The sequence below is a fragment of the Pyrus communis genome, chromosome 10, assembly GCF_963583255.1.
Source record: "Pyrus communis chromosome 10, drPyrComm1.1, whole genome shotgun sequence".
Taxonomy (NCBI): Eukaryota; Viridiplantae; Streptophyta; class Magnoliopsida; order Rosales; family Rosaceae; genus Pyrus; species Pyrus communis.
The window spans coordinates 14,304,718-14,329,044 of record NC_084812.1 but is presented as its reverse complement, the minus strand read 5'-3'; the positions used below and the strand labels follow the sequence as shown (position 1 = coordinate 14,329,044).

Sequence of the window (24,327 nt, the reverse complement as noted above, 5' to 3'; positions counted from 1 at the left end):
TTTCCCACTAACACAACGTAAGTTATAGGTTCAAGGAATCACAAATCGACACCCTTAGATAAGATTCTAAAACACCACAAGTTTAAGAGCGACTCGATTTTCAATTGTAATGATAATAAAATGATTAAAATACAACCATAATATTTTGTTTAAATTGTCCTAGTAAACTAGTTGCGAAGGAAAATGAAACGGGAAATTACAAAGTTCCAAAAATAACCTCAAAACTTAAAGGTGTTCTTAACCTACTAAACGTTATTAAAATGTCAAAATCCAACTTATATCAACAAAGCTACGAGCTGTACTCGTCTTGCTGTTCTCTTTCCATAAGTTATCCTCGGCAAAAATGGACATAGAAAACGCAAATTCTATTTATGGTAAAATAACTTTTCACATCAGAATTCGCATTTTTAATATGTTCTTCCAATCCTATGTCACCTGTCTCCCACCACCCATTTTTTCATTCGTCCATTTTTTTTATATACTTTTCTCACATCTCAAACGCAAAAAGAGAAAACGAAATCATTCACAAATGGGCCTTCAAGAATTTATTCTTGAGTTTATGTGATAAGCCACAACATCTTTGGCATGTATTGTTTTAACATACCAAAGAGCAATCTACTCCATGTGTCATGCAGAGGCTTGTGTTTGCTTTCTTCACCTCATGAAAAGTAAGCTTATGTCCTTTTTTAAGGTTTGTTCCTCTATCATGAATAGTAACATTAGAGAGAGAGGAAGACAAAGCTATAACTTATACACTAATAGATGATGATCAAGTTTTCAACAAGACTTGAACCACGTAAACAAAGCATCAACTTAGAATCCTTAGGGCCATCTCCAATGGAAAGAGCTACAGGTTCAAAAGCCAAAAATTAGTCTGATTTGTCCAAAAATTCATCTTCAACCGATAGCTGAGCTACAACTTTATGGAGCCCATCATACCATTATTTGGCTAAAGGAGCATCAGGCTGGGTAAATGTAACCCCCTCTTAGCCCTGTTTTTGGACCGAGCTCCTCAATTGCAATAATCGATTCAAATTCAACGGTAAAATTCGAATTCAGTTTTCAACAAGACTTGAACCACATAAACAAAGCATTAACTTAGAATCCTTAGAAACCCTAATTTTGTAGTAGTTAGATATATTCTGCACTATAAGACTAGAGGAAAGGAACCACGTGTTATGAAGCATCCGAAGCGACACATTCTACCTTTGTGCCTTTGTGGTTTCAATGAGAGCATTGAAGAACAAACCTTTACAACTAGAAGCTAATAATCTAAACAAGTTAGCGTTTAACAAACTAAAGAATGAAGATTATCATTGGTTATACGAATAAATCGATACAACATCGAAAGGGCGTGATGCCATTTCGAGCTTATGTACCTTATCCAACCGTACGGGACTCGATTCCCCCTTAAGCCGCAACATATCTCTCCCTTCTTCATTTGTTCATTTTCACCGATTACAAACAGACGCTAAGCTAAAGAGAAGAGCTATAAAACAAGAACGTAAACTGAACCTCACTTACTTTACACAAAAATTGCGAGGAATTCTACCGGTCATGCCCCTTTTTAGCACGTAACAATAGTCGGACTCAATTCTTGACCAAGCTATACAGAAGCATCACGAATTTGTGTGCGCATCTCTCATTGACTGGAGAGACAATATATTCAGAGCAGCCCATCACACTGCTTGCTAATCAGTAGTCTATCCGTAACCGTCGCATTTCAGCACGGAAAGTGGGGCTTGAATTCAAAGTCCGATGAGCAAGACTCCTTATGTCCTCTCGTGAACAGTCTCGGGAAATTCTAACTAGCTCCCAGAGGGCACCTCCACTAATCATGTCCTTCGCATTCACCTCTGTGATTTAAATACCCAATATATATAAGTGGAAAGTCCAAGACATAAAGATGCTATCTAGGATCAAACAAATTCACCTACCATGTTGTGCTAAGTGACAGAGTGCAAGCTCGATGTGGCGCCGGATTGGTGCAGCCTCGTCATTAGCATTTTGTACAATCCATGGAAGTGCACCATCTTCTATCAAGAAAGATCTTCCATTCTTTATCCCTATAGTAGGTTGGCATATTGACATTACACAAAAAACGTAAAAATTTTAAATCGGACATTCCACCATAATACTGAGGGAGCTATTGCCCACTGTTCATGGAATATTTCTGACAGAGGCTCTTACCTTGAGTACACGCTCGTGATTCACATTTTGCAAAGTTAGCAATTCCACGTGCCACTTGGGAAAGAACATCAGGATGCCCGCACCTCACAATTCCTAGCAACGCCTTAATACCACCTTCAGACCTTAGCTTCATTTGTAGCTTATCTGAGGATATTAAATACTCAAATTTAGTAAAAAAAAAATGCAGAGCAAACGAAGACAAATTTAAGAACAAACAACAGAAAATCCTTCCTCTGAAGCATAGAATTGGAAAATGGACATGTTTCCAAGGACTAGTGTAAAAAAGTTTGAATTATATATAATAAACCCGAGAACTAAATAGAAAAGAGGAGTCTTCTTCAAAGATTTTAAAGGGACTTTTATTATGCACTAATAAGTCAATGAAGCCATTTATGCTCGATTACTACCGATAGTTATACACATTTTCTTTTAAGACCATCTGAGAAAAGAAATGAATAACCAAAAGAAAAGGCAAAGGCTCTAATAATAAAACAAGTAAAGAAAAGACAACGCAGTATACCATTGCCGCATAAATTAGCAATAGCTCCAGCAACCATGCGTAGGGTTTGAGCATCATCAGCATCAGCGGCTGTCGTTGCTAACAAACTAATCCCACCTTCCTGCATTATAATTTCTTGATTGGCTTCTGCAATTCCAAAGAGGAAGCAACGTAAAAAAACCAATATTTTGAAAGTCAGACAGATACTTCTCAACCCAAAAGAAATGACATTCAAACTACAGAAAAAGCCCTTGCACTCTAAGAAAGAAGAATAGATCATTGAGCACTCACCATTCATTGCAAGATTCGCAATGGCACCAGCTGCCACTCTTCGAACGGTTTCGTCCTCAAAGCTTCTAAGAAGCATCAGCAAGGAAGTAAGACCACCAGCTTCAACTATCCTTTTCTGATTTGCCTCTGCTTTTCACATACAAGTGCACAACAATTCTCTGAAAGTTAAAACTTCAAAAAACGAAAAAAAAAGTATACACAGTATACAACTGCAACTTCAATTACTTTTATTTAACAATCAAACCAAGGCCCAAAAAGAAAAAGTGGTTTTGGAGAAAGAACATACAGCTTCATAAAAAGAAAAAAAGAATGGTCTCCTAAGAATGCAATTGTGCATTCAGTATTCAGAGACAAAGTGGTTTTGGATAAAGCCAAGGATTAGCAAATAGCAGTAACTCCACATACAGATTACCTATTCTTCAACATAATAGTTATTAAACTTAGTGTATAAGTAATAAAGAATGATAAGGCTATCTTCAAGAATTGTATCAACCATTGCCGTTCCTCCACTAGCAAATGGGAGTACAATTCACATCTCCCGAATCAAGTAAGAATTTACTTTTCTGTATTTGCATTTTACAACTAAAGAACCGAAAACATGAAAGCAACCAACTGGATTGATCGTTCCAATGCACTTATATATTAGAGATAAACAAGATGAAAAAAGGTCACAGGAAAATAAAGGAGAAATGCAATAGAAAAAGATCAAGAACTTGTGTACTGCAATAAATAAAATCTTAAGATTGCTGTAGATAAAACATGAAATTGGAAGACATGGAATAGTTGGCCACAAGAAAAATTGCACCAGATATACATCTACACACCTTCAGCCGCTAAGTTGGCTACCACTTTTACAGCATGAATGCGAACATTAGCATCATCCGACTCAAGTAAGGACAAAATCTTTTGTAATCCAACTGTTGCATTGATTGACAAAAACAACATCAGAGATGCCTATGGATTAAAATGGTTGGAACAAATATTGCCTATGCATTAAAATGCAATATTTATCATTACCTTGTTCAAAGAGTGTGGAAACTGGTGCCTTGTGTCCATTCCCAGTGTCTCTGGGATAGGAATGCCTAACTGAAGGTGCAGAAGAATCTATAGCAGTAAACCCATTTCCAGACCCGCTTCTATCAAGACACCTTCTCATCTATAAATACGAATAAAAGCAAAAATGATTAAATTCCTACGTGTGGGACAAGAATTCTTGAACTTGTTACATTATATGATTCCCAACGCAAACAGTTCATTCATGTTCAGCTGAGGCTTTCTCAAATATAAGCACTCCAAGAAAGCAATTTTATTTTTTATGAACAAAAGATAACTGAATAATCAACTTCTAGGTTTGTGAAAGCAAACGGCTCAGATACTTTCAGCACTGAGTTGAAAGTACATGAAGTAATTATGACATTTATTTACAGTTTCACAAACCAAATATAACTTTAGCATGGAAGAAAAACTTTTATGTTAACTTCTATGAATTACATACCTGCTCAGCTTCAAAATTCGACTGCAACAACTGACTGCGTAAAATTACTATTTCTTCTTCAAGTTTCTTCTTATGTTCAGCTTCCTCCTCCAGAAGTTTATGAACCTTTAAAAATTCCGCATCTCCACCAGCCTAGTACACCAAGAATAATCCCATAATTGATATCAATCCCATGCTTAGGGATTTTGAGGAGCCAAATAATGCTAGCAATACATAATCTACGAAAGAAGTCATACTTGTGATTGTGAATATAGCCCTAGGCTTTTGAGATTTTTCAGCTCCTCCTCAGCCTTCTTTCTGAGGTCAATTTCTTTTTGAAGCAACTCTTGTAACTCAGCCACTTCCTTAGAAGGAAAAAGCCCGGACCCCTAAATAACAGGAAAACAAATCAACTATATTATGTATTTGGTGGTCTAAAAGTAAGGATGCACTTTGTTTGACAAACTTCAAATCTTCATTTTCAGTTCCTCTTTCTTTCTTTTTTCTTTTGTAAATGCCTTTGGTTAGAGAGACTTTTTTAAGAGAACAAAACAGGTGAAAACACGTTTTAATAGAGAATTTTAAAAGATTTAAGTAAATAAATTTGACGAACTTCAAGAAATCCAGAAATTTATAAACATCCTACTGATAAGTTACAAATATTTCGTTGCAAGCATGATATGTATCATGTTATTTACAGATATATGACAAACCAATAGTTCTAACAATTACAGGTGGATGACATGCAAAATCTGGTGAATTGACTTCAACAAAGCATTCATAATATGACTATTTGGGAAGATAATATGACTATTTGGGAATTGTAAAGTCGATACGCAAAAGATACATAAGTTCAAGATGATATTTAAGTCAAATGTGAGCTCTTAGTAAACCAACAATTAACTTGAGAACTTGCTTTCAAGACAACATATTGTAGCACATAACGATTATTCAATGGACTACCTCTCCGTTACATTTAATATCAACCAGGCCCTCATGGTCTGGCTTCTGATTTGACACCAACTTCTCCTCCAGCTCCTTAACTGCTTCCATATAATCCATTTGGCATTTTCGCCTCTCCTTCTGCAGAAAGGATAAAAAAAACACTTAAAATGTAGCACCAATATGATTACTGAATCACCAAATCTCTGTCAGAAGCATGGTAGTATTAAAAAGTAATAAAATAGTAATAAAGAGAATCAATTAAAGAAAAAAAAATGTAGTAAAATAGTTTCAAGTCCATCAAGACCACTTAAAGAATTATAGAGCATAAAAAAAAGTGAAGTTCATTCTGTAACAATAAAATAAAAGCAGACGAACCTCTAATGCATCAGCAAAGTTTCTTTCAACATCAGAGACACGTTTTTGTGCTTCTAGGTTTATTCTTTCAATTTCATCCTCAAAATTTTTATGCTGCCTTTCATTTTCTGCAATAAGCTTGTCCACTTGTACTTCAAGTTTTCTTGACAAACTTTTGTAATCAAACTCTTCCTTAATTTTCAACATATTCTCCACCTTCATAGCCTGCCAATAATAAAATAGCACATCCATTCATATACCAAGTAATCAAGAAACATTAACTGACAAAAAATTTCATTATTGAAGAATAACTGTTACTATCGATAGAATATGAATTAAATGGAATAATGTGGATGTTGACAGATAGTGAGAACAAAGTACATGATTCATGAATAGCGATGTTGCATTTCAAATTTACCCATCTTTTATAGGAGCTTATCCAATTAGTAGAATAACATGAGCTTTGATTTTGGTAAAGTACATATGATATCGACAACAAAACACATAATAGATGCTTCCTAATTCAAATTTTATGACCTCCAACTATAAAAACTGACCCTTTGTCCAAATAGTATGGTACTTGTAGTCTCTCCCCGATGACGTGGAGAAGGTCCAATAGTAACAATTAATGAAGTCCTCGCAGATCCTGCAATTTGAATTAAATGTGAACCCAAAACAAATGGTAAAACCAAAATTCTGTCTAGCAAACATGAAAATAATTCTAAACAAACAAGAAAATGAACCAAGCTACGAATATTATGAGTGTTCACATGTCAATGGCAGTCATGGGCCTCATGGCTAGCATATCAAGTACTCTACTCAGCACAAGTTTGCATTGACATGACAAACAGCCTACCTCCAAACGAATCTTTAAGCAATCTTGTAAGCTTTGAATCGCGAAATGGAACATGAGAACTATTCTCTGCTAGAGAATTAATGCACTTCCCTAGTGCACTAAGCGATAGATTGATACACTTAGCTTCCTCTAACATATGTCCCTCACTTCCTGCCATAAAGGAAAAACAAAAGTTTCACCACATAAGTGGGACTGGCCTCCATATGGATAAGGAAATCACACAATGACTTGTGAGATACACACATACACAAACATGCATGAACATCTGCACAGACATGATGACATATGTATTATAACAGTTACTGAACAGATAAAAGGTCACAAGTTGGGATGTACACCTGATTTTTGTATACGTTCAGAACCTGCCAAATCTACCACCACAAGTTTGCTTTTCCGGACTAGTGGCTTGAAAGGCTTGGTCAAGTGAGTAGGGTCACCATTTTCACTTGCAACATCATCTTCTCTTCCTAAGACAGACCTCTTAACTTGTACCTGCACCAAGGCACTTGTAAACATCAAGATTCCAGTTATGTTATACCAAAACAACCTGATTACCAACAAGAAACTATGACGTGATCATGACTAAAAAAAATTAACTACATGAATGAAAATAAACAGATACTAGACAGTCAACTATTCTACCATCAAAATCGCATGACTACGAGACGATTCAGTGTTCAATTTTGTGTTAGCAGCTATACGGTGAGCTTCCCCACATCTTAACAACTCCAGAAAACTTTGCTGATTTTTTATCTCTACAATAGTGGCCCCAGGTACTGAAACATCTCCAGTTCTTGGATCTTCCACAATGGGAATATTATCATTTGCCGGATCAAGCAGATCCTGTAGGGTCTCCATATAAAGCTATAAAAAAAAATCAGTAGATGGTAAGAATGTCAAACTTCTGAACAATGACGATCAGATATAAACAGAGAGCATTAAGAAGATCAAACCAATAATGGTATAAGGGTAACAACCTGCAGGTACGATACAGAGATAGAATCAGTCTGGGGAGATATATCTGCCAGAATGTCCTCCATTGAACGAACCATGATTCCACGCTCAGATGTATCTTCTTCTCCAAGCTGTCCAAGAGTAAATGTTTTCCCTGTACCTGTCTGACCGTAAGCCATAACCGTGCCATTGTAACCATCTAAAACACTCTACAATGGTAAAAAGACAACTATTCAGTTGTTGTGCAATGTCAATAAAAGATTGTAGGAAAACACGACAAGGACTATAATAGAGAACAAAACCTCCACGACAGGCTTGGCAACAACTTCATAGACACGCTTCTGCGATGCATACTCTGTGAGCACGTCATCAAACTCATATGTATCCAAATCCCAATTGTTCTTTCTAAGTTTCAATCTTTTAAGCTGCAGTTGAAGTAGAACAAATATCAAACACTAATAGGTACCCCACAAACACCAAAAATCCAGAAATAAAACCTTTAAAAGATACAAATCACCGGCATTCCCAAAATTAAACTTCGAAAAACGCAACAAAAACAAATATTAGCAATTACCTCTGGCTGCAACTCCACACAGTCAGCAAAATCGGCATCAGCCATCATCTCCTCCGCATTTCTGGGCCGCAATCTTACAGCTACTCGAACTCTTCCGGGTACTAATCGATTCGAAAACACACAATCAACAGGCATGCAAGCAAAATTTCATCCTCATTTGGATTTGCATTTCTTATTCTATTTATCCATTTTTTCCACTTATAATCCAAATTTCAAACATTTATTTAAATGATTAATTGCATTAATGTTTCCATTTCCCCAAAATTTGAATCCCACTTGGGGAAAACAAAAACTGACCTCCGTCATCCTTTGAAGCTGCGGTGCCAAACAGCGCCGGGCTGCTCCGGCGCACGGCGGATCCGGGAGATTGAGAAGGAGGGAGCCTGGACTTGAACGACGACGTTCTGAAATTGGCCGGGCGATCCAGCTTCACGGCACCCCTCGGCGCGACGCCGTTTCGCGAAGACATCGACTACAGTACTGCAGCGAGATTTCACGGACGCATTCAGTGTGCTGCTCTGCTGCGTGTGTGTCTGGTGTTCCGGGGGTTTGATGATTTCAAAGTGGGGTGTTGGAGGAGACCGAGAGGTAGGGAGAGAGGTGGGCAGTGGGGCCCGGTCGGAGCCAGTGTAAGGAAAAAACATTTATTACCACGGTATTTCACGTGTTTTTATTATGTAAGTATTGAAAAAATTTATTTTTTAATTTATTAACTTTTTAACATATATATTCTATTATTTTCATAATAATCGGTGATCCTTATGTATTGATCACATTGAAAAATCTTCATAGTAAGAAAACAGAGAAGGTTGCAGATTGGTGGGGGTCCCGCTGCTTTTTTTGTTTTTGTTCGAAAAATAAAAAACTTTGTTTTCGGTTTGAAGGGAGGATAAGTGAAATTACGGAAATGTCCGTCTTTGTCATTACTATGACATTGCTAGTTCGGGTGTCTAGATATGTGATTGACCATCTACCCTATAAAGAATCATGCAACTCTCTTTTAGACCTATTTAATGGTGGATTAAAACTTAAAGTTTAGATTTTAAACTCTCCCCAAACTTGCTCCAATATTTGGGCTTAAAATTAGTTTTGGTTAGTTTTGGATTAAAACTGATTTTATGGCAAATTATGGCTAAGATTTAGGTCTGGACTAGTGGGCTGGGCCACAATGAGCGTAAACACGGCTAGCAAAAAAACTAGGGTTATTATATTGCAACGGTTTTAACTAGATAAACTTGATTCACTCACGCTTTGTTTTTCAATCCCTCAGGACATAGTGAGAATAAGGAGAACCCTGGAGGTGAAGAGTGGGCTTGGCAGTGAGGCATCCATCCTTTGGACTTTGGGTGATGATTCCTTTACTGTAGTTTATTCTAGTCTATAATAATTGTATGATCATACTTTCGATTATGCATAGCACTGCACTTTTATGTGTTTACTGTTGTATGAAACTTCTAGCTGCTCTGATATGTGTGATACTGATGAGATCTTATCCATGTACTTGTGTCCCCAAGTGGGGAGGTTGATTAGGAGACTTTGTAGCAGCTTTTATTCTATTAATAATGAACATTTTGGGTCAAATTATTTCACATCATAATTATCTTACTATGACTTCATTATTAAGTTGACTCATGATGTCATCTTTTGATGGGCCATGTGGTCACTTTAGTGACGGCCAACACATCACGGCCTCGTAACTAATGCTATTTGGGGTCAGGGTGTGTCAAGACCTTTACTTGTCACTTGCCACTAGGTTTCGTCTAGTCACAAGGAATTTTTACACACATAATCACTAAGATATGAGAACAAAACAACGATTTTCTTCTATAAATGAGTGTGAAGATTTAAATGGGATATTTTTTTTTCCATATTGAGAAAAAAAATATCATCAGTCAATAGATGGTTGGTTACTGTAAAGTTCACTTAAAAGTGCTTGTTAGAAACAACGATTCACATAATCCTACAATGAATTGTTACAAAGTATAATTGTTGAATAGTATAATGCTAAAGATAAGATAAGAGGAAAGGTATATGTAACTCATTTGCTTAAGAACATTCATCCTTACGCTTCAAGTTCCAAGTTTTATTCTCCTTCACCATATCCTTTCAAGTTTTGGCAAGAAATGATATGTGAAACAGTGAACTTGTGTCGCTTTCCATGCTTATGATGCAGAGTCTGCAAGTAGCCAAGAATGGTTCAAGTTTAAGGAAGTTCAAGATAAATCCAAATACTTGAAAGGCACTAAACACATCTGCCCTTGAAACTAAAAAAATGGGTGAACTTTGGAGAAAGCTCCAGAACAATACAAATAACAATGAGGACCAAAAGCTAAAATAAGAACAAAGTTATTTAAAATTGTGTTAATTTGTTAATCATGAGGACTGATCTGTGGTTTGATTTCTAAATTATATGATTTTTTTAGTACAATGATATATTTTACACTAAAAAAATAGGGAATTTGGCTAAATCACACAAGTAACAACCTAATTTATTATAGAATTTGTCATCTATGAGATCTGAATCAAAGATCTTTCATTTCAAATGAATACCACCAAATCGTAGTACCGAATGACTTCAAATTATATGATTAGAAGCAAGTACAATGTCAAGGTAGAAAAGGAGGGGACCACAAGGTCCAGCAAATCACATGTAATGACTTTACATGATTGTAATTTAGAGATCTCCTTTGACCAGTGATTTCGCCCTTAAAATATTGCTAATAATTTCACTCTTAAATATTGCTAATAATTTCACTCTTAGGAGTCCGGATTCTTGCTGGATTCTCTTTGTGAGGATTTTGGATATCCGTTTATCGTACATTATGCAGTCAGAAATAATTTTAAATATTTCTATTTAAAAATAAAAATAAATAGTACTTTGATAAAAACTAACCGCACGATATGCAATGAACGGACACAATTCATGAATTTCCAGAATCCTCATCAAAAGCATCTGGAGAGGATCCTTACCAAAAGAATCCGGATAAAATTCTCACCAAAAGGATCTAGAGAGGATCTTATTGGCACACTTAAATATTGCTAACACGTATAGGCCAGTTCTAATTTCACCATGCATAAATATGACCAACCAAAAAAGGGAAGAAAATGGAATGATTGGATTGAAAACTGTTTTAACTTTTCTTGGTCTGACTGGTCCATTATACAGTTCAAATTAGGCCTAGTTAAGTTGTGTTGGCGTTAAAACTCGAATAGAGTCCGACTAGGCTCAACACGTGAGCGTTGCTTTCGATCTCGGTGCCACAAAATGGCTCGAGAGAAAGAGAAAATAGGCTTGCCACCATTGGAGGCTGTCAATAGACAATGTGTGTTTAGATTTCTGAAAATATGATTTTAGTCTTTGGAATTCAATTTTCTCTACATAAAATCCGACGTAAATTTTTTGCTTGAATAACTCATGGACTAGATTCTACATAAGCAAATTTATTAATTATATTTGACTTTATCCATTTAAAATTTTTCGGATGCTTAAAACACCCTTATTTAATGTTTAATATATACACAATTAATTCTATGCAAATTGTAAGGGGGAATTAATGATTTTACAAAAATAATATTTTGCATATAAATGTAGGGATTTATTTGTTAGTTTGGCTCTCGAATTCCAATTTACCATTACAACGTGTCCATATTATATATAGGTAAATTATTGTACTTTAAAATATATAAAAAAAAATTGTTGTCAAAGTAAAAATATATAAATTAAAGGAGATAACAATTGCAGGTAAATTAGTTTGACAAAGAAAAAGAAAATAACCAACTATAGGTAAATTATTTACATATACAGTCTAGATATCTGATTCACATAAAAAAATGTAGGTAAATCACGTACATAATTTACCTACTATTCATTGAAATTTACCTACTTGCCAAAAGAAATATGAGAATATTTTATTTATATACTGTAGGTAAATTACAGACAATAGGGCAATATTATTTATATAGGTAAAGTAGGGACGTTTAACTATTATATATAAGGAGAATAATTTACACCGAATAATAATGTAGTCATGATTTAAAGTAATGCACTAGATTGTTGTAGAAATTAAAAATAAATAAATAGAAAAAAACGTCAGGATGATTAATCAGGTTCATGGTATAAAATATCGATGATATCGGAAATATCGGTAGTCCAAAAACATGGAAATTTAGATGGAAATATCGGGATATTATCGATATCAATAAAACTTGAATAAAAACCATGGAAATTGTAAGAAAAACTTGGAATTTTTTATTGAAACTTTGGAGAAGATATTTAGTCAATTATCTATTAGTTTATCAAAAAAAATTACAAGGAAATGCATTACATGACGGATTTAACTGATTTAAGTTGATTATACAGAGAGCTGGCAAATACTGTGAGTGTAGAAAATATGTAGTAATTAATGAAAAAAAGATTAAACACACCATAATCATTTATATATAATGATTTACTACAATATTTTACACTTTATACATTGCATGGTAAGATACATGAGTGATTTAGTACCACATAAAGTTCCTATAAGGTTCAAAATTTTCACTATCTTCATCATCTCTATGTGTAGAGTATTCATCAAATGATAAATCCCCAAAATAGTTTTGCATCTAATTATTAACATGCCACTCATATAAATATAAATATTTTAGCATATTATCACTAAAACATAAGTGATATATTGTGGTTAAGGTGTTGGAGGAGTAAAATGGGAGGGGTTCAAATCCCCTTTGTGTTTTTTTTCCTCCCTTTCTTCCTTTTTTTTCTTCTTTTTTCCTTGTTTTTTTTTCCTTCCTTTACATCGATATTTTCAATATTTTAGTGATATGACACCAATATTTTGACAAAATATTACTGAAGTGTGAGCGAAATTATCGACATCGATATTTTCCAATATTATCATCGATATTGTCGATATTTGTACGATATGTACATGAATATGTTCCGAAATATCAGTGATTCGAAAAAACCGAAACCGAAATATCCTCGATATTTCGTCGATATTATCAATATTTTAGACTATGATCAGGTTTTAAGGCGCGAAATTATCGACATCGATATTTTCCAATATTATCATCGATATTGTCGATATTTGTACGATATGTACATGGATATGTTCCGAAATATCAGTGATTCGAAAAAACCGAAACCGAAATATCCTCGATATTTCGTCGATATTATCAATATTTCAGACTATGATCAGGTTTTAAGGCCTTGATTAAAGCTAATTTTCAAGTGTGGGTTGTGGCAAAAATTGTAAATAATTTGTCTTAGTAGGTTACTTATATTCTTATGTGTTCGTTTATTTGACTATTGGGTTTTTGTTGGATGCTTGTTTAATTATATCTGGGTTTATGTTTAGAAATCATGATTTTTCAGGACCAATATCTAAATGAACCCGTTTAGATTTATGTTAGGTTTGGACGTAGATATGACTTCTTAGCCAAAGTGACTAATGCACTTCGAATGGGATGTTAGTTCAGTTGAGTTTTTTTTCTCATGACTTAAGTAAATGAGGACTTAAATCCAATGCGAAATGAGTGTTTGCCAAGTTGTAAATGAAAATATGATAATAATAACCGCATAAAACTGAATGTAACCATTTCATGATAAAATCGGGATTACAATTGCTTACAAAAGAAATTCGTGGTTGATGAGCCAGTCTACATAACTAAAAAGTAAATAGACTTCGAAATGTTAAAAAAAGAAAGTAAAATCTAACAAGATTCAGGACATAGAATGCAAAATAATGTTAGAGGAGTCTATCAATATCACTGATGTTAGACTAGACTAACGGGAAACATTGCCTCAAGGAGATGGTCTAGGTTGGTTGGAATGTTCATCAACAGAATTATTAGACTAGAGGTGTTTTTCAGAACGATTGGATCGAAAACAACGCTTCCAATATTCGTTATAAAATTTCAAAATTGGATCACAATTTTTTTCTTCTAAACAAACGATATTATCTACACTAAGAGGTAGGAGAGTAGGTTAAGCCTCATAATGGGCTAGCAATAATATGATTCAAAATTCGTCTTTGGCGAGAATTGAATCTAAGACCTCTTACTTACCAGTTAAAAGTGAAGAGAGATATTACTAGACGTAGTACTAAGTGGCAAATCAGATCACAATTTTTAAATTTAAAGTTTTCGACATATTCTTTGAAATTTCGGAACATAATTCAAAAAATCATATATTTATAATCTTTTAATATTCTCTTTCATATATGCAATTTTTTAATATTCTTTAACTTTTTCATATGTGCAATTTATTGTTCTTACTTAGGATAAGTGTTGAACAACAACCGAATAACAGATTAATCATGCTAACTCTAAATACTCCATTAATTTTATTCTCTGCAACAACTAAAACAAATTCCAAGCTACGTTTATTTTCCCAAATGGAGCTGTTGGTGAGGAGTCCTATCAAAACCCAAGTACTCAAACCATCTTTCTCTATATAGTTTCATTTTCTTTGCATTTTCTCACCAACCAAACATCAATGTTTATCTCCAAATTTAAGGGACTCTTGTGTTTAATATAAAAATAATGAACAAAACTATATCCAAAACTAACCTTAAAATACAAAAGTTAATGACAAAATTTATAAGCAATTAACTATAAAAAGTTAAAATATGTTGGAAGTGTTTTATATTGTAATAAGTTAGAAACACTTCGGAAAAATTTAGGTCATAAATTTCGAAATCTCTAAATGCATTCCAATTTTTTTTTAAATATTTGGATTTGAAATAATACAATTTGTGTCACATCCCGCCCCAGGGCCCCACCACATCCTAGACTCGACTCCACCGTAGCACGATATTGTCCGTTTTGGGCCTCGACCACACCCTCACGGTTTTGTTTATGAGAACTCACACGAGAACTTCCCGATGGGTCAGGTGACGAAGCTAGCACAACTCAATTCAGAGTCCAAGTGGACTTTCTAGGTCGGGGTGTGTCAATTTGTGATTCGAAAAGTTTGCTATCGAAATAAGTTTGGAACACTTTGAAAAATTTCGGATAAAAAATTTGAAAAATTTCGGATCAAAAATTTGAACAATTTCGAAATTTCTAAATGCATTCTAATTTTTAGAAAATATTCAAAATTTAAATTTACAGTTTGGAATTTGAAAATTTTAATTTCAAAATCGAAAACACCGTCCCAACCTGCACCATGTCAACCATTGATAGAAGAAAATGTTGATGTGACTCCTCTTGCATTATTAAGATAAAGAAGGAAGAAGAAAAAACCACCAATGATCCAATTGTTGGTACTAATTTTTTATTTAACAAGTCCATGATGCAATGGTTGATAGCATAACAACATTACACTCCTTATCTGTCTGACTCGCACACACTTTTCAACATATAAAATCGACTATAGTATGGAGAGACATCAAAATGGACCAAATTTATTTTTTAATAAACGATATTTTTTATATTAAAGTAGTGAGGGTAAGCCAAGTTTCAAAATATGATTCAAATTCGTTTTTGGCTGGTGAAAATCAAATCTAAAATCTTTCTCTTACAAGTGAAATGAAATACTACAAGACTGTTGTACTGAGCGGCAAAATGTACCAAATTTAGCAACCTAAAATAAATATAATGTATTTTCATAAAGAAAATAAAATTTTGACAAAAAAGAAAAAAGAAAAAAAAGAATATAAAATAAGCAATAAAGAAATAAATGCACGTGTCGGTCTCCCAGTCCACTCACCGCCACCCTACAAAACCCTAATAAACAACCCACACACACAGAGATATACACAGTCGCGCAGCCTCCATTGTCCGCTTATCGACCCGTGCCCGAATACATGCCCCGCCGTTCCAACCTCCGCTCCTCCCTCCCCAAAACTCCTTCCACCTCCACCACCACGACGATTATCACGATTATTTCCATTGCCATTAACGCCACCACCATTCACTGAAATTTCAACTCTGACATTGCGTCCTCTTCTTCGCACAGAACTTCTAGCTTTCGAATTCGAGCTATCTCTCCGTCGGGTCCGTGTTAATGGCTACGTTGAAGAGCTGCAGCGTGTGTTTGCGAGAGTCTGCTCTCCAGCTTCCGCGTCACCATCTTAGCGATAACTACAAGAGGTTTATTTTCTTAATATTTAATTAATTAGTTGTTCAATTTGTTGATTAATTTTTTCAATTTTTTTCTCCATATAGTTTTGTATTCTGCTTTATTAAATTAGATCCGAATCAATTTAATTTGTTGGATGAAGAAAAACAGAGTTTACAAATTGAATGATAATTAATTATTAATTTCTTGTTTTTTATATGTGGGCGATAAATAGGCGGGATACAAAATGGAGGTGTCCACGGGCAGCTGTAATTCCCAATTTTCATCTGCCAATGCGTAGTTTTGAAGTTAAAAACAGGTAATTTTCCATTCATGTTAACCTGGGTTGAAGGATTTGAAATTGGAGATTGGGTTCTAAGAATCTTTGATGGTTCTAAGAATCTGGGTCAATAGAATTAGTCTATTAGATTTGATTAGAAGAACAAAATGCATGAAGAGGTTAATAGATTAGTCTATCAGATTTGTTAGAAGAACAAAATGCATGAAAAGTTCATGAGAATTGATTATTGCTCTTCTTTTCCGGGTTTTCGAGTAACATCGTATGTTATAGTTCTTTCGTAGTGTTGTATGTTTTTAGAGCTCAGAAGGGGTGTTATTTTTAGCACGAACTTGTAACTTTATTCATATTTGTATGCCCCCTGTAAATACATATGATTAAATTGTTCTGGCTTTGAGCAAGTCCTGCTAGCCTGAGTCTCATACTCTATTTACCATACCTATTGAAAAAAGTGATTGGTCCACTGTTTAATTCATGTAGTTATTGTGATTTTCTGTTGTTTCAGTACTGTGGTTGATAAGAAATCGTGTGCTTAGAACAGCTACATTATTTTTCAGGACATCGGTGGATGACATAAAGTCCATTAGGTTGATAACAGCCATCAAAACCCCATATCTACCAGATGGCAGATTTGATCTTGAAGCATACGATGCTTTGGTCAATATGCAGATTGAAAATGGAGCTGAAGGTGTGATTGTTGGTGGCACGACTGGTGAAGGTCAATTGATGAGCTGGGATGAGCACATAATGCTCATTGGCCACACGATCAACTGCTATGGTGGATCGATTAAGGTAATAGGAAACACAGGAAGTAATTCTACTAGAGAAGCAATTCATGCCACCGAACAGGGCTTTGCTGTTGGAATGCATGCTGCCCTTCACATCAATCCTTATTATGGGAAAACCTCCTTGGAGGGATTGGTTGCGCACCTCGATAGTGTTTTATCTATGGGACCCACTATTATTTACAATGTGCCATCACGAACCGGCCAAGATATCCCTGCAAGCGTGGTTCACACGTTGGCACAAAGTCCGAACTTCGCAGGTATCAAGGAGTGTGTTGGAAATGATCGGGTTCAAGAGTACACTGGGAAGAAAATTGTGGTATGGAGTGGGAATGATGATGAGTGCCATGATTCTAGGTGGAGCCATGGAGCTACCGGAGTCATATCTGTTACTAGTAACTTGGTTCCAGGTTTAATGCGTCAGCTCATGTTTGGGGGGAAGAATCCGTCTCTGAATGCAAAAATTATGCCTCTGGTCAAGTGGCTTTTCCAAGAGCCAAATCCCATCGGCTTAAACACAGCACTTGCCCAACTTGGTGTTGTGAGGCCGGTCTTCAGGCTGCCATATGTACCTCTTCCTTTTGCAAAGAGGGTAGAGTTTGTGAACTTGGTTAAGCAAATTGGGCGGGAGAATTTTGTCGGAGAAAAGGATGTCCGGGTTCTTGACGATGATGAGTTCGTCTTAGTCAGTCGATATTGAGGTAGTTTTCTTGTCTAGGACATTTTTTTTTCCTTGGGATGCTGAGTCTTTTTCCTTCAGAGTTTATAAGTGATGTTTTCTTTGGTTTTTGCTTGGCTTTAAATTACAGACACGAATGCTTTTGGGGCTGTTATTATATGAAGTAGTTCTATGTCGCAATAAGAAATGGTTCTTTGTTTATCACATCTACTCTTTTTTTTTTTTCTATAAATTTTTTTGTTACAAGCGATATTTTACAGTAATCTACACTAAGTGAAGAAGGATGATTTGAACCCAAAACGCAGGTGGTTGAGAAGCCCTAACGACAAGGACAATCCGCCGCCTGCATTTCTCACATCTACTTTGGCAGGAGCCTTGTGACTGAAATAATTGTAGCTATTGTTTCCTTGTCATTCACATGCCATTAAACCCTATCCTTGAGCCGTGACATTCACATGATTATTGCTTTAACTTTAGTTGAGATGTAAGTGTGACACTACGTCCTTTTGTACTTGTAGATGCAAATTTGGGCGGAATGATTTCAAATCTAGGGATTCGGTTCAAATTGTTCTTTCGGACCATGTACCGTTCATGTATGCCAAGATTCGAAATAACAAGGAAACGAATGGGTTTCAAATAATTCCTGAAGAGAAACTTGTGTAGGCTGCATGAGTAGGGCAGTTTTTTCACCGGGGGAGACTAGTGTGAGATGAAAAAATATCAAAAGACCATTCATCCTTGGGCTTAGTTGGGGTTCCAATGTCATCAAACACTTAGCCCACCACTCATCATGAGGTGACATAGCAGCCCAGCCCATACGAGTCCAAATGGCGGGAAAGGGAGGCTCAGGCTCAGTTTGTTAACTAATTTAATGATGCTTAATTTTCTTTTAATTTATTAACGTGCAAGCTAATAAGGGATCAGTTAATAAAGCTTTGAGATAACTGAAAGTACTTACACCAACGTTTGGCATAAATAATTAAAATGTAACTATGGCATTCGATTTGCCTTTAGTTTTCCTTCTTTTTGGCTGGCCCTGGAAAAGTCTCATGAGCAAAAGACAATGGTTGGAGGGGAAATTTTTTAGATTCTCCAACAAGCAATTTTGTAAACCATCTTCACTTGCCAACAATGAGAGCATGTCGGGTGAGTACTTGCAAAAGAAGCTCCGACACTTAGCGATTGCAATACAATTTAAAGCGATTGTGTTCCCTTCCCTCCTGTGCTTGCGAGTTATATGGCCTTTGTACAGACATTGAATCTTGGACTCGTAGGCCCATGATCCTTAATTTTCTCCATAATCCATATGTAATTAACTCCATCACGGACATTTGGTAGTGGACGATCAAGCAGGCTTTGCTGTTGTTGAATCCCATATTAGCTAGAGAGAAAGGAGAAAAGCAATTTAAATAGAATTATTTTACTTTAACTAAAATTGAAGTCTTTTATGGTAAAACTCCACACCTGATGGATTGTGTAAGTAGTAACTACTAAATTTGAGATAAAATTGGTGTTGTCGGAAGTGGGCCTTTGGCCCGACTCTGATAATTATTTTTTCAACCCATGTATTTTTTGGTTGCTGATAAATCAAACTCAAGTATCAGAAGATAATAGACACAATTGTATACAACCTTGTAACACTCAAGAATCTTTCGTTTGTTCCGGGCCCCAAGACACATGAAAACAAAACAAACAAAAAGAACAAAAAAAAAAAAAAAACAAAACAAAAAAAATGAGAAGGAAATAAATAAAACATTGCAGTTACACAAGGATACTTGCGAGGATTTGTATATACTACTATTCTTAATTTGGACCTATTTGGAGGCACATAAGTGGTAAATCGTCCATACCATACCATACCATACCATATTTTATTATTTTTGCAACCTAAACCAAAATTAACCCACATATTAAGTGAGGTGGGGGAATTGATCCCTCCACAAGGAGATGAAAGAACAAATTAAGGAGAAAAGAGGCGCCCTATTACTCCATTTCCTTCTTGTTTAAGTTTTCTCATGAAAATTGCGAATTAATTAAGCATTAAATACGTGTTTAGATAATTAGTCTAGTACTGATGATCGTGTCTGAGCTTCATGGGACTCCTAGTGCATCTGCATGCCTATTATACTGCTGCTGTTGTTTTGTTGAGAAAAAGCTGCTTTTGTTGGAGCTGTGAAAACAAGGCTTGGTTTTCTTGGACAAGAAGAAGTGCTTTTCTCCTCAGCTTATTATTCTCTTCTATAATGCTCTGGTTCTCCATATACAGCTTCAAGTTCTTCATTTCCATCTCTACCTTTGCCCCTCCGGTCTCTCCCTCTTTTGCTGTCGGTCCAGCTGCTTTTCTCTTCCAGTTCCTGTGTTAACATAACAAACAAAATTTAAACACCTACTGTTAATCTCTTTGATGATAAGAACAAAGAATAATAGAGAGAGAGAGAGAGAGAGAGAGAGAGAGAGAGAGATGGGTTGTGAAGGAACAAACCTGTTAATTAGGCGGCGAACTCGAAAGCTGTGTTGCTTTGATGGCCTTCGAAGGCGAAAAGAAGAGTATAGAGGACTAGACGGAGACATTTCTGAGTTCAAACACATTGTTTTCTTTACAATTCAGTTGCTGCCTCTGAGAGAGAGAGAGAGAGAGAGAGAGAGAGAGAGTTTAAACTTGGAGAAGAGAAGGCTAATAAAATTGTGGTTTGCGAAAAATAGAGTTCTTGGACTTTAAATAGGAGAGAAGTCTGGGTAGAACCTAGGAGGAAAAGATGAGCCACATAGCTATTTTTATGTATCTGTACTTGAGAGAGAGAGAGAGAGAGAGAGAGAGAGAGAGAAGGCTTTCCATGGCAATGATGGCAAAAGGAGTCATGATTACAAAGGCCAAGTATAGATTGAAATTAAAATGCAGAGGAGAAGATAAGAAAAAGAAATGATGTTAATAAGTGACTCTAGTGTAAAATGGAAGAGTATCGCTGTGGTCAACTGACCTAACTTGTATGTGTGGATAAAGACACAATTCATCCAATATATATTTGTTTCTTTCATCACGTGACGTGTGACATGAAAACTTTACCATATAAAACTTTGATTCTGTCACTGGAATGAGAAATATAATTGTTAAAACCGTTTGCGAGAGAGTATCTCTCCCTCCCAAGGCTGGCTTAGAGTCGAAGACTCTTTCATGGATGGGGATCGATGCTTAAGATTAATTGAGAGGGGTTTGGGTTTTGTTTAGGCACATGGGAAAGTGACTATTACCCCAACTAGGGTTAGCAACTTTGTTGAAATTCAGAAGTTTCCCCCTTCAGTTTCAACTAATACGGTTTTGGTCCCTTTTCACAGAGTCCTGAATGTGGAAGATGACTTGTTATGTCCATAGTCATGTGCTGCAATCAGTAAACGAAATCATTACTGCAGAAATCAAGAGTTTGAATAGTCTTGCTTGGCAGCTTGAATTCACTCCTCTCTTCTTTGTGTACTGAGAAAACAATGGATGAATATTAATCTTAAAACTACAAGAAGGCAATTAATTTGTTTACAATGCTTAATAATTTTATTTTTGAAACTTAAATCAAATCACAAAGAAGATCCTTTGCGGATTATTAAACTATACACATCAAAATCAGTTCTCGGTATAACTTTTCTTGGATAGGAGACCAACTGGTGGTTTCGTCACAATGGTTCATCATTCCTGATGGCTCGGGGGGTAGGGGGTGTAGAAAAGACTCACAAAGGCATTTCAACCTCTCTCTAACCACCATCATACGATTCAAGAACATCAAAAATCAAATATAGGATTTACCGCGTGAAGTACAAGCTTGAAATTCATCATTAACCACTAGATCACCCTACGATTAATGTCATTGATGCTTTAGATAAAGAAGAATGGGAAACCCGAATACATGGACAATTGCTTTAATTAAGTCAATGGTTGAACTGAATGGGTATGTGAGTATTATGTAAATTTCTACGTGAAATTATGACGGATAATTAGCTGGATTTTGCATTTGGTCAAAAAGTTAGTGTTTGTCTTAATTAGTTGTTATCTTAATTAAGGCATTGTATTGAAAGTAAAGGTTGTGTTTGAAAAGTAGACGTCACCTTTAAAATGCTCTTTTGCTTTTACACGAGAACAAAATGTCTGCAATTTGCATGTTGTAGGGTCAAATATTCAAACGTGTAAACTCAAACTTAGGGATAATGTAATCATTTCGTTTCAGTATAATTGGCCCTAACAAGAATATTCTATCCTAATTAAATCCCAAAGTACCAAATATTTTAGGAGCATTTTTCTCACCATCGTAAATTAATATGTGTGCTCATTATACATTTTATCATCTGTCACGTGTCATTTCACTTAAATCTAGCTAACTTTAATATTATATGTCTTTTTTCAATTTTGAAAAATATTGTAAATACGAAAATTCTATGACAAATGAAACAAGAACATGTGTACAAAGAATATTTGTATTAGTGAGTTTACGGTTACAATCTTTTTACAATTTGAATCCTCTGATTCTATCTCCAAACATATAAAGTGTGTAGGTAGGGGTTGTTGATCCAAGGGTTGTGATGACTTGATCTTGGATGAACGATTGCCTCAAGGATTTGCCTTGTGGTGAAGGAAAAACAGGCACGTGTGGTGGTGTTTGATGATTCTTCAAAGGTTTTGGTGAATAAAGTAGAGGGCTTTTTGAAATTTTCTGAGTATTTGGGAATTTGGATGCTTGAGAGATTTAGAGTTTCAAAGATTCAGCATCTGGGGGTGAAATGATTTCTGGACCCCTTTCTTTATTTTGGAGCCTCCTATTTATACTCTCCAAGCTTTACCTGTCAAAGAACCAAGACTTGATTTGTGTCTTGGTTCGTAATTTGTGAGTTTACTCCTTTAATTAATATTTGATTTAATCAAATAAAAATTAAATAAAATTAAACAAATCAATCTTTCCAATTTGACATTTTCACCAAGTGTTGACATGTGTCATTGCATGCCACGTAAGCCCTCGCATGCCGAAATTTAATATTTTGGTGAACATTTATTTTCACCGAAATTTGCATGTCTACAATATTAACTAGTGTTATGTGAAAGGACACGTGATAGGTGATAAGGTTGGTGAGCATACACCATAGTTATATTGAGCATATATTATAGTTATGGTGGTGAGCAAAAATGCTCCAATATTTTTAACTAGATGTGCGGTTTTGTCTCTGAATATTGGTTTTTGATTGCTTAACCTTTTATTTATAGGAAGGAGCGAAAAAAAGCTGGACTCCAATTTGTGTTTGGTAACCCAAGCAAACCCAAGTTTTTTTCAAAATCACGGTCATTCAAAGTAGAAAATGGACATCTCCCTCATCTACATTCAAAAACCAGCAATTTTTTTATTTATTTTTTTTATTTTTTATCAAAACACGGGTGAACAATAATCACCAATGAATTTTCAATATGTCAATAGTACCATCTCTCTCCATCGCACTTTCTGCGCATCAAACATATTTCTTCGTGTCCCAGGATCCCAACTCGATCTCTTCCTCCCTCGTCTCCCACTCGAGAAATCAATGGACACCAAATTCAATCAACAATTGAGAGAGGCACAAATTCAATCAAAATTGAAAGAGGCATAAATTCAATCAAAATTTGGGGATTTGAGAGAGGCATAAATTAAACCAATTGAGAAGAATATGAACCGAGAATTTTATCGACCTTGAACTCGTCGCTGGCTCTTGCTTCCTTCGGTGCGGATATTTACCGAACCGGACATGCTCTCCAACACTCACGCTGTTCCAACACTCATGTTGTCCCACCACTCACAATGTCTTTGGCTTCAAACTCGACACCGTCCCAACACTCACGTCGTCCCTAGCTTTCTTTTCTTCTTTTTAGATCTTTTATTTTTTGAAAGTGACACAGTAACATGATGTTTTAGAATTCTTACAACCTATCCCATTTAGTGGGAAAATGCTTTGTTGTTGTTGTTGATGAAGATGAAGCGATGGATTGTTGGGAGAGAAGCAGGAGGAAGCAACAGGATTATGAAAAAAAAATAAAGGAAAATTAATGAAAAGGGTTTGAAAACTTTGAGTTTTAACGATAAAGACAAAATAAAGGGTAAAGTAAATAGTACCAGATTTGACTTTTTAGTGTAAAAATATGGTTTTTCATTAAAGTAAACAATACCGTTGACTTTTCGTTAAAACTTCTATTTGAAATAAAGGATAAACATGATAATATCACATAATCACCATATTTATTTTGGTTATTTTATATTGTTACAACAATTTTACATAAAAGTTTATCAAACACTCACACACTGATTTTTTTTTGTTAATTATCAAGCACTTTACTACTTCATTTTATAGTTGTTTATTCTCATA

The 24,327-nt window shown here is 35.4% G+C and overlaps 2 protein-coding genes across 2 annotated transcripts; one reads left to right on the top strand and one right to left on the bottom strand.

Moving 5' to 3' along the window:
* Positions 1 to 1,297: 1,297 nt before the first annotated feature.
* On the bottom strand, positions 1,298 to 8,728 carry LOC137748788 (kinesin-like protein KIN-UB). The gene is made up of 19 exons (XM_068488974.1): positions 8,435 to 8,728; positions 8,138 to 8,238; positions 7,866 to 7,988; positions 7,587 to 7,772; positions 7,252 to 7,473; positions 6,948 to 7,101; positions 6,610 to 6,759; positions 6,311 to 6,399; positions 5,775 to 5,978; positions 5,418 to 5,537; positions 4,712 to 4,843; positions 4,476 to 4,607; positions 3,998 to 4,136; positions 3,805 to 3,897; positions 2,981 to 3,106; positions 2,711 to 2,836; positions 2,191 to 2,334; positions 1,938 to 2,066; positions 1,298 to 1,856 (listed from the first exon to the last, which is right to left on the bottom strand). The coding sequence occupies exons 1-19, from the start codon at positions 8,604 to 8,606 to the stop codon at positions 1,696 to 1,698; spliced, it is 2,703 nt and encodes a 900-aa protein (XP_068345075.1). The 5' UTR covers positions 8,607 to 8,728; the 3' UTR covers positions 1,298 to 1,695.
* Positions 8,729 to 15,885: 7,157 nt separating this feature from the next.
* On the top strand, positions 15,886 to 18,171 carry LOC137748789 (4-hydroxy-tetrahydrodipicolinate synthase, chloroplastic). The gene is made up of 3 exons (XM_068488975.1): positions 15,886 to 16,231; positions 16,435 to 16,518; positions 17,055 to 18,171. The coding sequence occupies exons 1-3, from the start codon at positions 16,146 to 16,148 to the stop codon at positions 17,980 to 17,982; spliced, it is 1,098 nt and encodes a 365-aa protein (XP_068345076.1). The 5' UTR covers positions 15,886 to 16,145; the 3' UTR covers positions 17,983 to 18,171.
* Positions 18,172 to 24,327: the final 6,156 nt, after the last annotated feature.